Below are 13040 nucleotides of genomic sequence, written 5' to 3'. Positions count from 1 at the left end.
AGAAAAAAATTATATTCAGTTTGCAACCTGATGGAGGTCAGTATAGATGGACTAATAGAGAAAGTCCGACACACTACTAGAAGGCCAAATATTTTTTCAGAGGTAGATGCAGAAAAAAATATATTCAGTTTGCAACCTGATGGAGGTCAGTATAGATGGACTAATAGAACAAGTCCCACACACTGCTAGAAGCCCAAATATTTTTTCAGAGGTACTGTAGATGCAGATAAAAATTAGTTTTAGTTTGCAACCTGATGGAGGTCAGTATAGATGGACTAATAGAATGATGCTATGCCCAAAAGATTTTACTTCACTAGGTGCAGTAAAAAAATTGGTATTCTATACACAGGTGGTATATCTTGCAACACAGATAGGCTACTCCACTGACTAACACACTCTGCAATAGGCCAAAAAGGATTAGCTTTGCTAGATTCAGCCAAATGCTGTGAAAAAAACTTGCACAGCACTGGCACAGACCTGCCTGGCAAAAACTGATAGGAACTCATGTAACCTAGTCCTGAAAAGGACTGCAATTACAATTAGTCTTTGCTCCCACAACCGATCTATTTAAGAGCACAGACCTCCCTGATAAAAGTCGTAGGAAATGCTGTAACCTAGTCCTTAAAAGGACTGCAATCACAACTATTCCCTACTCCCAAGCTATCTGTATATTTGTGCGAAAATTGGCTTGAAATTAACAAGGTATAGCGCACACAGCAACAGCGGTGCCGTCTAACACGCAGCTGCAGCAGTGAGAAAATGGTGGCGATGGGGAAAATGGCTTGGTCTTATAGGGCAAGGACATGTGACATACACTGCCAATGACACATGCCCTTGCTTGTGTGAAAAAAAGCACTTCGCTCCGTGTGTGCGCTGCTGATAGGCTGACAGATTGCACCTCCCCACTGTAAATGCGGGAAAGAGAAAAAAAAATGGAGATCTTCATTGTTCCTGCAGAGATCCATCCCCTGCCCCTCCCCCCACCCCGCTGTACACTCAAACTGCGTATTAACATTAATTTTCATCATTACTGAGAAAAAATCCAGTTATGATTTTGGTGCACGAACAGTTATCGAACATAACCTCGAACAGCCGAATTTTTCTCAAATTGTTCGTGTTCGCCGAACGGCTCGAACACCGCCCAAAACAGCTCGAATTTGAGATTGGCGAACAGTTCGAGTAGAACAACGCTCATCTCTAGTCCCGCACCTGGTGAACGCAGTACGGCTCGGGTGGTCACTCCCGGCCGAAGTGACTAAAGCAACATCAGTGAGTAAAAACCCTGAAACTGCATCTCACGTCTCTGACTCTCCTTTCTGCACTATCACTACCTCCATCATCCGCACCAGCTGCCCTGAGGCCATACCCCTCCCGTTGGGGGTTATACCACCATTGCTGCACACATACTACCGGCCTCAGCGGACTGTTCTGCAGCGGCGGCCTTGTGACCGCAAATCAACGGGTGGCGTAGTCGACACTGAGACAACATCTACCAAGACTGCCACACACTTAGTTTGACACCCTGGGCACGGACCGGGTCACCGCCACGAGACTACAACCCTCAAGAGATCCGGCTCCGGGTATCCCTTGAACATGGCCCAGGGGGCGCGTCAGATTCTTTACTGTAAGAGCAGTGAGACTATGGAACTCTTTGCCGCATGATGTTGTAATGAGTGATTCACTACTAAAATTTAAGAAGGGTCTGGATGCCTTTCTTGAAAAGTATAATATTACAGGTTATATATACTAGATTCCTTGATAGGGTGTTGATCCAGGGAACTAGTCTGATTGTCGTATGGAGTCAGGAAGGAATTTTTTCCCCCAATGTGGAGCTTAGTGTTTTCCACATATTTTTTTTTGCCTTCCTCTGGATCAACATGTTAGGCTATGGGTTGAACTAGATGGACTTAGCCTTCCTTCAACCTTAAAAACTATGTTACTATGGTACAGTCCACCAAAGATTTTTTTTGTGTCGCAGAAGTGTTACACTCTGCAATAAGCCACCTAGTGCTTTTAGTGAAATTCAGCTGTTTTCAGAGCTTGTGCAGAGTCAAAAAAATCTATTTTTTTCTGTTGCTAACGTTATACACCAGGCTAGATCTGAGTTTGAAATAGTTTGGAGAATATCTCCTATGTTATACAGGCCTCATCCACAGTAAAAAAATACTTTGTTTCCGAACGTTATACAGCAGGGACATCTCAGTTTGAAATAGTTTGGAGAAAATCTCCTATGCTATATAGGCATCAGCCTAAGTAAAAAAAATACTTTTGTTAGTAACGTTAGACAGCAAGCCACATCTGACCTTGTCATTTAGTGCCGCTGAAATGTAGGTGTGTGCAGAGCTGTTGCAGAGGAAAAAAATCTATTTTTGTTTTGCTAATAACGTGCTCCTACTACAGTATCTGAGCAACATGAGTGGAAAAACAGAGGCCGTGGTGGAAGGGGGAATAGGCTTGGTGTTCAAGGTATACATGGGGTAGGTGGTAATGTTAGTGAAAGCACTAGTGAACCAACACCGTCATGTCCTATCAAAAGACAACTGACAACTTTTGTTACTGGACGGGCTACTCTACTCCCTTTCTTTGGCAGCCGCACAGAGATAGGCCTTGTTGATAAGGGCCAGAAAGAGCAGGGGCTCCAGTGGATGGCAAACGCTGCTTCAAGTGGCTTCTCCTCTTATTCCTCCACCTCAACATCACACACAGTACAGACCACAGAGATGGCACCCCAATTACCCTTGCTTCCCACGTGTCACAACTGGCCAACTGCCCAATTGACTGTAGTGAACCACAGATGGGCGAGTCTGTAGAACTGTTAGCCCATTCTATATCATGGGCATCAGAAGTGTATTCCAAACATTCACAGAGTCAAGAAGAGGAGGAAAGCATCTGCACCGATGCCAAAAATTTTGTTTAGGTTGGATTTGGGGCAGGACGGAGTAGGATCCGAGCAGGTTCCTCACGTTAACCACCGGGGAGGGAGGTGATCCCGGTGAGTCTCAGATACCTGATGCTCATGCGGACTGTACTGTGCTGTCAGGGCAACAAGAGAAGGGTCACTCTGAGTTCGATGTATGGGATAACATATTGGATGATGACGAGGTTGAAGATCCTACTTGGTGTGCACCCAGAGTCACGCAGCCAAGTAGGTCATCTGAGGAGGTGGAGGAAGACGAGGAAGTTACCTTACACCCTACGGCGCAGACACGGAGTGATGCAAGCACGAGGAGCACTGCATCCTTAGCCACAACTGTGGCCAGCAGCGGTCGCAGGTCCGCAGGTCCGCAGGTCGCAGGGGTGGAAAGGGTTGCCTAGCCTGGGCCTTTTTTGAGACTCCAAAGGATGAGCCAACTCACATTATCTTATTACTTCATAAGAAAAAAAATCAGTAGAGGGAAAAAGTGCAATAATTTTACTACTACATGCATGAACCTTCACATGCGCATACAGTGGGAATTTCACTGTGCTAAAAAGCAGACCAACGGACCTCAACAACCATAAGCTGCCCCATCAAACGCATCTGCTGCTTCTTCCTCCTCCTCTGTTACCATGCCAAGTATTGGCACGCTGGTCTCTCACTGCAACACTTCTAGTTCTCTACCCACTCCATTCCGGCTGAGTGAGAGCACGTCAGCAGTAGTGGAAGCGGACATGCCTGCTGTGTTTTTTTCACCGAGCACACCACACGTTTCTCAATCCTCCATAACATCTGCGCCTGCACCTCACTCACGGTCCAACAGGTTGTCCGTTTCACCATACTCCATCTTCTCTCAGAACCTTGGCCAGCCCTCGGCCCCGCAATTGTGGTCACATAAAAGATTTTCATCCTACACATGACAAAGCTAAGAGGTTGAACTCCACCGTCTCAAATCTGTTGGCCACGCAAATCCTGCCTTTCCGATTGGTAGATACAGACGGTTTCCCAAAGTTGATGACCATCGCAGTCCCCCAGTACCAGTTGCCCAGTGGCCATTACTTCTCTAAGAAAGCTGTGCCTGCGCTGCACCAGCATGTCACAGACAACATTACCCGTTCCTTGACTAAATCTATATCTGCCAGGGTGCATTTCACCACAAACACCTGGATGAGTAAGCATGGCCAAGGGCGTTACATGTCGCTGACTGGGCACTGGGTGACTCTGGTGGCTGTGGGGACAGGCGGGGAAGGGGCTGCTGCACAAATCTTGGAATCCCAAGGATTGCAGAAGAAACCTCTGTATTTCACACTTCCTCCACTGTTTCTGTGTCCTCCACCTCCTTTAGGGCCTCCACCTGTGCAATCAGCCTCTGCCTTAATGAGACATGCGTTCCAACAGTGCAGAGCGAATCCACCCCACCTCCATAGTGCACAGCCAGGGCTCACCGCAATCAGGCAGTCTTCAAATTAATACACCTTGGAGATCGCAGTCATACAGCTGAAGAGTTGTGGACAGCTCTCGAGGCTCAGTTTCAGCAATGGCTGACTCCACTGAACCTGGAACCAGGGAAGGCCGTGTGCGATAATGGTGCAAACCTGTTGGCGGTCCTATGCCGAGGCGAACTCACACACGTGCCTTGCATGGCTCAGTCCTCAACCTTTTGGTACACCAATTTCTCAGCCACTATCCTGGCCTGGATGAGCTGCTTCACAAAGTATGGAAACTGTGTGCTCACTTCCGCCGTTCGCATCCCTCATGTCATCGACTTGCATCGATACAGAGGTCTTTCTCCATGCCAGTTAACAGGTTGATTTGTAATGTGCCAACACAGTGGAATTCCACTCTGCAGATGTTGCAGGAATTGTCAGCAGTAACAAACCCTGACGCAGTATGCCATGTGATATAGCTTAAGCCAACGCAGTACAGACGTGGGGCATATCACGTTTACAGAGTGGGAACAAATTAAGGACATCTCACCTTTCTGCACAGTTTTGAAATGGCTACTAAACTAGTTAGCGCTGACAATGCCATCATCACTATTCTGGTCACCTTCATGCTGGAGAAGACTTTCAATAGCGTGAGGCAGGAGGTGGTTGTCCCTGAAGAAGAGGAGGATGCGGAAGGGATAAGAATGTCTCAAAGTTCCAGACTATCGTCGCACAGGCTGATGCCAAGTGACCGTGGCTTCCTGCGATCAAGGGGGTTTGGTGATACCAGACATACTGTTATTGAAGGTGCAAGAGCTGAGGAACAAATGGAGGAGAAAGTGGTGATGGGCGAACAACAGTCAGAAGACAGAGAGGATAATGATCCCCTCTCTGTTGAACGTGCTATTGCAGGAGGGAACGAAGGAAACAAGCATCAGTGTTACACAGCCAACAACAGAGTCTGACTTTGGACCACCTGGAAGAGCCCAACATATGAGTGCCTTCTTGATACACTATCTGCAACACAACAGAGTACAAGTCTGACACGTGGAGAACGACTAGAGAGGATGGTGGAGGACTATCTAGAGCTCAATACGAATACAATCAGTTGGGATTTTGACCCTTTTACATTTTGGTCTTCAAAAATGGATGAATGGCCTGAGCTCTCCTGTCACGCCTTGAAGGTTTTATCATGCCCGGCAGCCAGCATTCTCTCAGAACGTTTGTTCAGCACTGCTGGTGGTGTCCTGATGGATAAGCGCACCCGGCTGTCCCATGAAAGTGTTGACCGCCTAACTTTCATCAAGATGAACAAGTCATGGATCTCAAAGGACTTTTGCACCCCAATTGCAGACTGTACAGAGTAGGTGATGTTGTAGTTTTTAGTGTGCTGCATTGATCTTGCGGAATTGCAGCCTGTGATATGGCTTGTGTGCCTGCTCTTGCTGCGGCTGCAGGTTTTAGGCCCTAATTTTTGGAAATGTGGGGAATCCTGATTGGGTCTCCATCTATTGGGCTGGCTGTAGTGGAAGAGGTGTCGGTCCTCATTATACTACTTATACTCTAGTGAAATTGATGGCACTTTGGTTGTTTTAGGCCCAAATGTTTTTAAATGGGAGCAGTCCTGATTAAGTCTCCACCTACTGTGTTGGCTGTAGGGGAAGAAGTGTCGTTCCTAATTGTACAATTTCTACTGCACTGAAATTGATGCCACTTCGGTGGTATTAGACCCTAATTTAGGGAAATGTGAACACTCCTGATTGGGTCTCCATGAGCTGGGTTGGCTGCAGTGGAATATGTTTTGGTCTCCTTTACAATAGTTATACTCTAGTTCAAATAATTTTTTGGTGCAGATATTGATCTCCACACAGGGGTACACAGACCTGATAATCTCAACATGGGTATACAAAGCAGACTGCATCTCAGCTTAAAAATTGTTTTTGGGGCAGATATTCTTCTTCATATAGGGGGAAAAAAGGTTGGGTCCTAGCAGCTTCCTGACCCTCGACTGTACTGTGCTGTCAGGGCAAGAAGAAGAGGAGGGTGACTGAGGATGAGGAATGGGATATCACATTTGATGATGATGAGGTTGCACATCCAACTTGGTGTGAACCCAGAGGCACGCAGCTGAGTAACTCTTCTGAGGAGGTGGAGGAGGAAGACGAGGAGGTTATGTTGCGCCTTATGGTGTAGACATGGAGTGATGCAAGCATGAGGAGCACTGCATCCTTAGCCACAACCGTGACAGTGACCAGCAGCGGTCGCTGGTCTGTAGCTCACAGGAGTGGCAAGGGTTGCCTCATCAGGGCCTTTTTTGAGACCGCAAAACATGAGCCAACTCACTTTACCTGAAAACTTTGCAATAAAAAACTCAGTAGAGGGAAAAAGTGCAATAATTTGACTACTACATGCATGAACCTTCACATGCGCAATCAACATGCGTTACTCTGGCAATCTCACTGCGATAAAATATTGACCTGAACAACCATCAGCTGCCCCATCAACCACATCCGCTGCTTCTCGCTCCTCCTCTGTTACCATGCTAAGTATTGGCACGCAGGTCTCCCACTGCAGAACGTCTGCTTCTCTGCCTGCTCCAGTCAGGCTGAAGGAGAGTCTGTCAGCTGTAACAGAAGCGGACATGCATGCTGTGTTTGTTTCACCGAGCACACCACACAGTTCTCAATTCACCGTAACATGTTCCCCTGCACCTCACTCACGGTCCAGCAGTTTGTCCGTTTCATCGTACTCTGCTCTCTCTCAGCACCGCAGCCAGCCCTCGATTCTGCATTTGTGGTCACGTAAAAAATTGTTTCCTCCCACACATGACAAAGCTAAGAGGTGGAAATCCACCATCTCCAATCTGTTGGCCACGGAAATGATGGTGTCAGGCCCTAATTTTTTGATTTGTGAACACTCCTGTATGGCAGCTTTTTTACTGAGAAGGTAACTTGAGAACCTGAAGGAAACCCCCGCAAACATGGGAAGAACATAAACTACTTGCAGATATCATCATAAAGGAGCAAGCTCGTTGCCTAGGAGACTGACTACCGCTGCTGTCTACCTTGTGAACATTGTGTTGAAGCTTGCAAGCTGTCATGGGTTTATCGTGACAGAGAGGAGCCAGAAGAAGGTGTTGCGTATGCGCTTTTTTTTTGTCCCCCCCATTGAATCCTATGGAGTTCGGTAACATTCGACGAACATTCAATGAATAAATCGGCGAATATCGCAAATTCGGCAATCGTAATCTGATTCGAATATTGAAACATTCGCTCATCTCTAATAACGGCGCTGAGAAAGGGTGAAATGCATGGAACCATAGTGATGGTCCGCAAACACATGATGTAGACTTCGCTTATAGCAGGTGGAATGCAAGTTACCATGGTGATGGCCCGCAAACCGGATGTGCGCAACCGGAAATGACACGGGACAAGAAGGCGTAGCATGTAAGCTAAGTAGCGGCTATGGAGAGGTGCATTGACAGGAACCACATGATAGGAGGTGACGTTTGGGGGTATAATAGGATGTTTATAGTGTACATCATACCCTCATAGAAACGATGCAGGATTATTGTAACTCTATGAGAAAAGGCTAGAAGCGTTGTATATAGATCTATGAACTATCTTTTAGAAACCTGGGCGTGCTTATGATAGTAGTAAATAATGTAATGTGACAGAAGGAGAGGAGACGCCTCCCCGGAAATGAGATGCTTTGCAGAATGGAGTGAATGGAAGTCTTTTTAAAGTCTGAAAGAGAGATGTGTAGGTATTTCCCTGTTCTTTTAAGGAGAGTGGAGCACTCAGTGCCTCCTACTATAGGAAGACCACCACTGTTGGTGGTTCTAGATATTTTTCGCCTTTTTTTCAGCATGTCCCATTATTAGCACTGAGACACTTTTTGCCTGTTATAATCTGGGCAATCTGGATCTTAATCTGCTGGTATGTTTTTAGTTTATACTAATTCCCCATTATTGCAAGTATACTCCCCTGATTAATTCTCCTCATGGAGAAAGAAACTCGTTGGGAGGGATTATTCTTTGGTGCAGTTGTGGCACCCCTGAAGGTTCAGTCGCCACAGAGGTACTGCATCTCACCCAGAGGTGTGGTATCTCACTCTCAGGTAAGGATGGAGTACAGCTCAGGACCCTAACACCTGCATTCACTACACCACATTTCCGGGGGACAGGGCGAGATTGCTCCTACGGGAGAGCACAGTACCTGGTCCCTGACTGGAGTGGGGGGAACCACCTAGAGAGGAGGGAACCATGTAGTGGATGGGGTGGAGGACGTAGATCCTGGGAGCACATGTGTAGGAGGTATGAAAACTAGACACCATCTTAGATCAGAGTTCAGTTCCAGTCAGACAGACTGAGGGGAAGTCAGGGAGCAGAGACTTTGTAGGAGCTCTTCTCCAGAGGCGGGCCTAGTCAGGAGGCCAGAGCCTGGAAGGAGAGAACTGAAGAGTAGAGGGAGCAGGAGAGGCTCCAGGAACGAGGAGTGAAGGGACCCTAGGGGTACGGGCGGTGCAGCAAGCCACCCGTACGCCCGCTGCTACCGGGAGGTAGAGGGGTCAGGCCAGAAAAGGGGAACCGGTCCCTCAACTAGTGGAGAACAGCAAATGCTCAACTAGAAACCGGAGGCTGCAGCGCTTTATGTACTGTAAGTCAGAAGTCCACACCAGCCTCACTAAGAAGGTAGCCACATAGGACCCAGGGGACGGAACATATGTCGCCCGCCAAGGCCTGAGGGTACCGGATAGAAGTGTCGCTAGGTGTGAGGTGCAGGGAGAAGGCCAGAGGAAGGTACACAGAAAAGGGTCCTGTTAAGTACTCCAAAGATACCTGAGGGTGGACTGAGCCCCTCACTGAGTAAGCACAGAACGACGTGGGCAGTTACATGGATCCCTGTAATCTCGACTGCGATAACTGTGAGTAAAGACCCTGGGACTGCACTATCTTGTCTCTGTGTTCCTTGCTGCGCCATCCCTCACCGAACTACAGCGCCCAGCACAACCTGTACAACCACCATCACCTACACGCACTGCCCTGAAGCTACACTCCTCCTGTGGGGAGTTATACCACCCTTGCTGCCAAACCATCAGCTTCAGAGGACTGTTCCACAGCGGCGGCCTCATTAGCCGCACTCCACAGGTGGCGTAGTCAGACATTATACATAACCTATATACCCATACTACCCTTGGATTGACCACCCTGGGTCATGGACCGGGTCACCGCCACAGTGACTACAACCCCCAGCATCTACCGGTCCGGCTCCGGGTACCCCACGGACCAGGGGGCGCGTCACAGTAACATGAGTAGCACACTTGGATACTGCCCTTGTTAGAAAAGGAGTCAATGCAAGGGGCACAACAGGGTAGACAGTCTGATCCAGTCGATCAACAGGAGAATAAGGAACCCCTTGTGATGTGATTTCTTCACGGTGATGAATGGGTGAGATCCATACATGTCTTTTCTTTGTATGAAGTGTGTATTTAATGTATTGTTGTTTTTTTCTAAATGCATGCAGTTTAATCTGTGCTGGGAAAATCCTTATGGGCTAGTACTGTTTTTTTACCTGTGTATGGTGTATTTATGGACCCTGAAGGGTCTTTTTTTGTATTCTACATACCTTTACTGTTGCATTAAGGTTTAGATATTAGGAAGCAACAGGGGGTGTCAGGGGAAAACAGATACACCCTGGTGTGCCCCTTCAGAGAGTTGAAAAAGTTTTATTTTATTGATGTAATTAAATTATATTTTATAGACATCTTGTATGCTTTTTGTATCATATTCCTGAGGTTGTATATCCGTTCATTATATGGATTCTGGTGCTTTGGACTTCTGTTGGCAGCCTGGCACACATGGCTGAGTTTATGTTAAGCTGCCTTTCCCGTGAACCTCATGTTGTACGCATTTTGGCCAATACTATTTACTGGCTCGTCACCCTTCTAAACCCACACTACAAGGAGAACTTTCCATCTTTCCTTCCTGTGGCGGTGAGGTCTACTAAAATGTTTCAGTACTGGAAGGCCCTAAATAAATATTTATTAAAAAAATTCCTCTCTGACAACGCTGGCAGCAGAGGTCACAGTTCCTTGGACAACCAAGGAGTAGAGACAAGAGAGACATACACCAGATGCAGCAGAGGCAGGGGAACACTATCAAAGGTCTGGGACAGTTTTCTCATATCCTCTGACCACCCAGGCCCTGATGTGCAAGGTACTCTGACAAGGAGAGAAATGTTTTTGAAGGTGCTAAATGAGTACTTTGCCAATCGTACCAGCGTCCTCCATGATTCCTCTGTGCCTTACAACTATTGGGTATCCAAGCTAGACAAGTGACATGAACAGTTTATCTACACCTTGGAGGTCCTGGCCTGCCTTTCCGCTAGCATTTTGTCAGAGCGGGTTTTTAGTTTCTCTGGTAGGCGCATCTGCTGACTGGCTGACTCATCAATATGAACAAGGGCTGGATTGGCCCAGATTTCTCAACACCACCAGATGACAGCAGCAGAGCATAAACTCAGATTGAGTGTTTTTTTTTTCTGGTGTATTCCCATGCACCCCTTCCCATTCAAACATGGGTATACGCTTCAGGATTTAGTCTTTTTTATGTAATTCTCCTAATCCTCCAGCACAATAGCAAAAAGGTGATCATCATGCAACCCCCGATTAATTTTTTTTTAAGGATGTTTATGATGCCCGCATTAATCATTTTTGGAGGCCTATCTCTAACATTCTTTGATACATATGTATATAAGCATTTTAGTGCTCGCCCATCACTAGTAAGAACCTCTAGTGCCCGTGAAAACTTTTCCTCCATGTTATCCTTTATCATTTCTAGTACGGGCATGTAGTTTTTATCTTACAATCTAGATTTTATTCGCATTTGTCAAAAAATTCTGAATATTGGTTGGGCACCAGAGATGTAACATGTTCTAAAATCCCTGAAAGCAAAAAGGCTATACCCTTACATAAACAGAGTGTAATGCTATATTTTTATATGAATACTTGAATTTTATTTTTTAATTTACAGGTAATGTTATGGCTTTAAAACTGATGAAGAAAAGATCGACAAAGAAAGAGAATTTTCTAATGGAATACTGCGTGTCTTTGTGTCTGGCATTACACCCTAATATTATAAAAACTTTTCAAGTGGCCTTTGAAACCAATAGATATTTTTCATTTGCTCAAGAACTGGCAACTGCTGGAGATTTGCACTCTATCATTGTCCCACAAGTAAGTTTCTAACACATTTGAATATAATAGTAAAGAGCATTGCATTACGGTATATATAAAAGTTAACATTGATCTGAGATAAGGAATTTTGATTTAAAGGGAACCTGTCAATTCCAAAAACACTATTTTCTAGGCATGAGCGAACATTTCAATGTTCGGTTTGGAAAAGTTCGCCGAACAAATTGATATTTGCCGAATTTATTCACCGAATGTTCGTCGAACATTTCCGAATCCCATAGGAGTCAATGGGGGGACCAAAAAAATGCATAGACAACACCTAGAAACGGGACCAAAAGCTGCCAAAACACATCAAATTAGGTGTAAACACCAGGGAAGTGCCATCAATTGACCCAGAGTACAAGTACTCTAATTATTATTACTGTGACAGCCACATTTATTCAGTTGCGCTTTACTTGTCAAAAGGGGTCACCGACTGTTACAACAGGAGAGAAGACCCTGCCTGCAAGGGCGCGCTGTCATGGATGTGGTTTGTGGAACCACTGTGCCACAGACCCTGGAGAGCCTGTCGGGGTGTGACTAAGCGAGCTCCGGACTGTTCACTAGAGCCTCTGATGGCTCCCACTGAAAGCCAGGTGCCACTCCAGAACAGACCAACGGACACGCAGCAGCTAGACCCAGTAGGACAGACTAGATGGTGCAGCAGGCAGAGTCTGTATCAGGAGGGTAGCAAGTAGAGTCTGTATCAGGAGGGCAGCAGGCAGAGTCTGTATCAGGAGGGCAGCAGGCAGAGTCTGTATCAGGAGCGCAGCAGGCTGAGTCTGTATCAGGAGTGCGGCAGGCAGAGTCTGTATCAGGAGCGCAGCAGGCAGAGTCTGTATCAGGAGTGCAGCAGGCAGAGTCTGTATCAGGAGTGCAGCAGGCAGAATCTGTATAACGAGTGCAGCAGGCAGAGTCTGTATTAGGAGTGCAGCAGGCGGAGTCTGTATAAGGAGTGCAGCAGGCAGAGTCTGTATGAGGAGTGCAGCAGGCCGAGTCTGTATGAGGAGTGCAGCAGGCAAAGTCTGTACCAGGAGTGCAGCAAGGACTGGTATGCAACCATACACAATTTAGACTGCATAACAGGAAGGTTCCACTTCAGCCAAACCAATAGATGGAGACCCAATCAGGATTCCCCACATTTAAAAATATTAATGGCAGAAACTAGCAATGTCTAATCAATTTCACTAAAGTAGAAATAGTGTTAATAAGACCCACACCTCTTCCAGTACAGCCAACCCAGGAGATGGAGACCTAACCAGGAGTGTTTACATTGCCCTAAATGAGGGCCTAACACCACCGAAGTAGCATCAATGTCATCAGACTACAAGTAGTTTAACGCAGACCCAAACCTGTCCCACTATAGCCAACCCAATGGATGGAGACACAATCAGAATTCTCCACATTTCCAAAATTAGGGCCTAAAACCTGAAGCATCAGCAGCTGCAAGAGCAGGCACAAAA

General features: G+C 46.5%; 1 protein-coding gene across 1 annotated transcript in view; it reads left to right on the top strand.

The window, feature by feature from the left end:
• LOC141173192 (serine/threonine-protein kinase SBK1-like) overlaps positions 1-13040 on the top strand; it is a 565090-nt gene that overhangs the window by 412570 nt on the left and 139480 nt on the right. The window contains exon 3 of the mRNA XM_073657815.1: positions 11378-11580. Within this exon, the coding sequence (XP_073513916.1) occupies positions 11378-11580 (203 nt within the window). The remainder of the gene's footprint in view (positions 1-11377; positions 11581-13040) is intronic.

This window comes from Phyllobates terribilis, unplaced genomic scaffold (assembly GCF_046119375.1).
Source record: "Phyllobates terribilis strain yellow unplaced genomic scaffold, ASM4611937v1 Scaffold_12__6_contigs__length_324123572, whole genome shotgun sequence".
Lineage (NCBI taxonomy): Eukaryota > Metazoa > Chordata > Amphibia > Anura > Dendrobatidae > Phyllobates > Phyllobates terribilis.
Note: the sequence above shows the minus strand (reverse complement) of the source record. Positions and strands in the feature narration are given on the sequence as shown.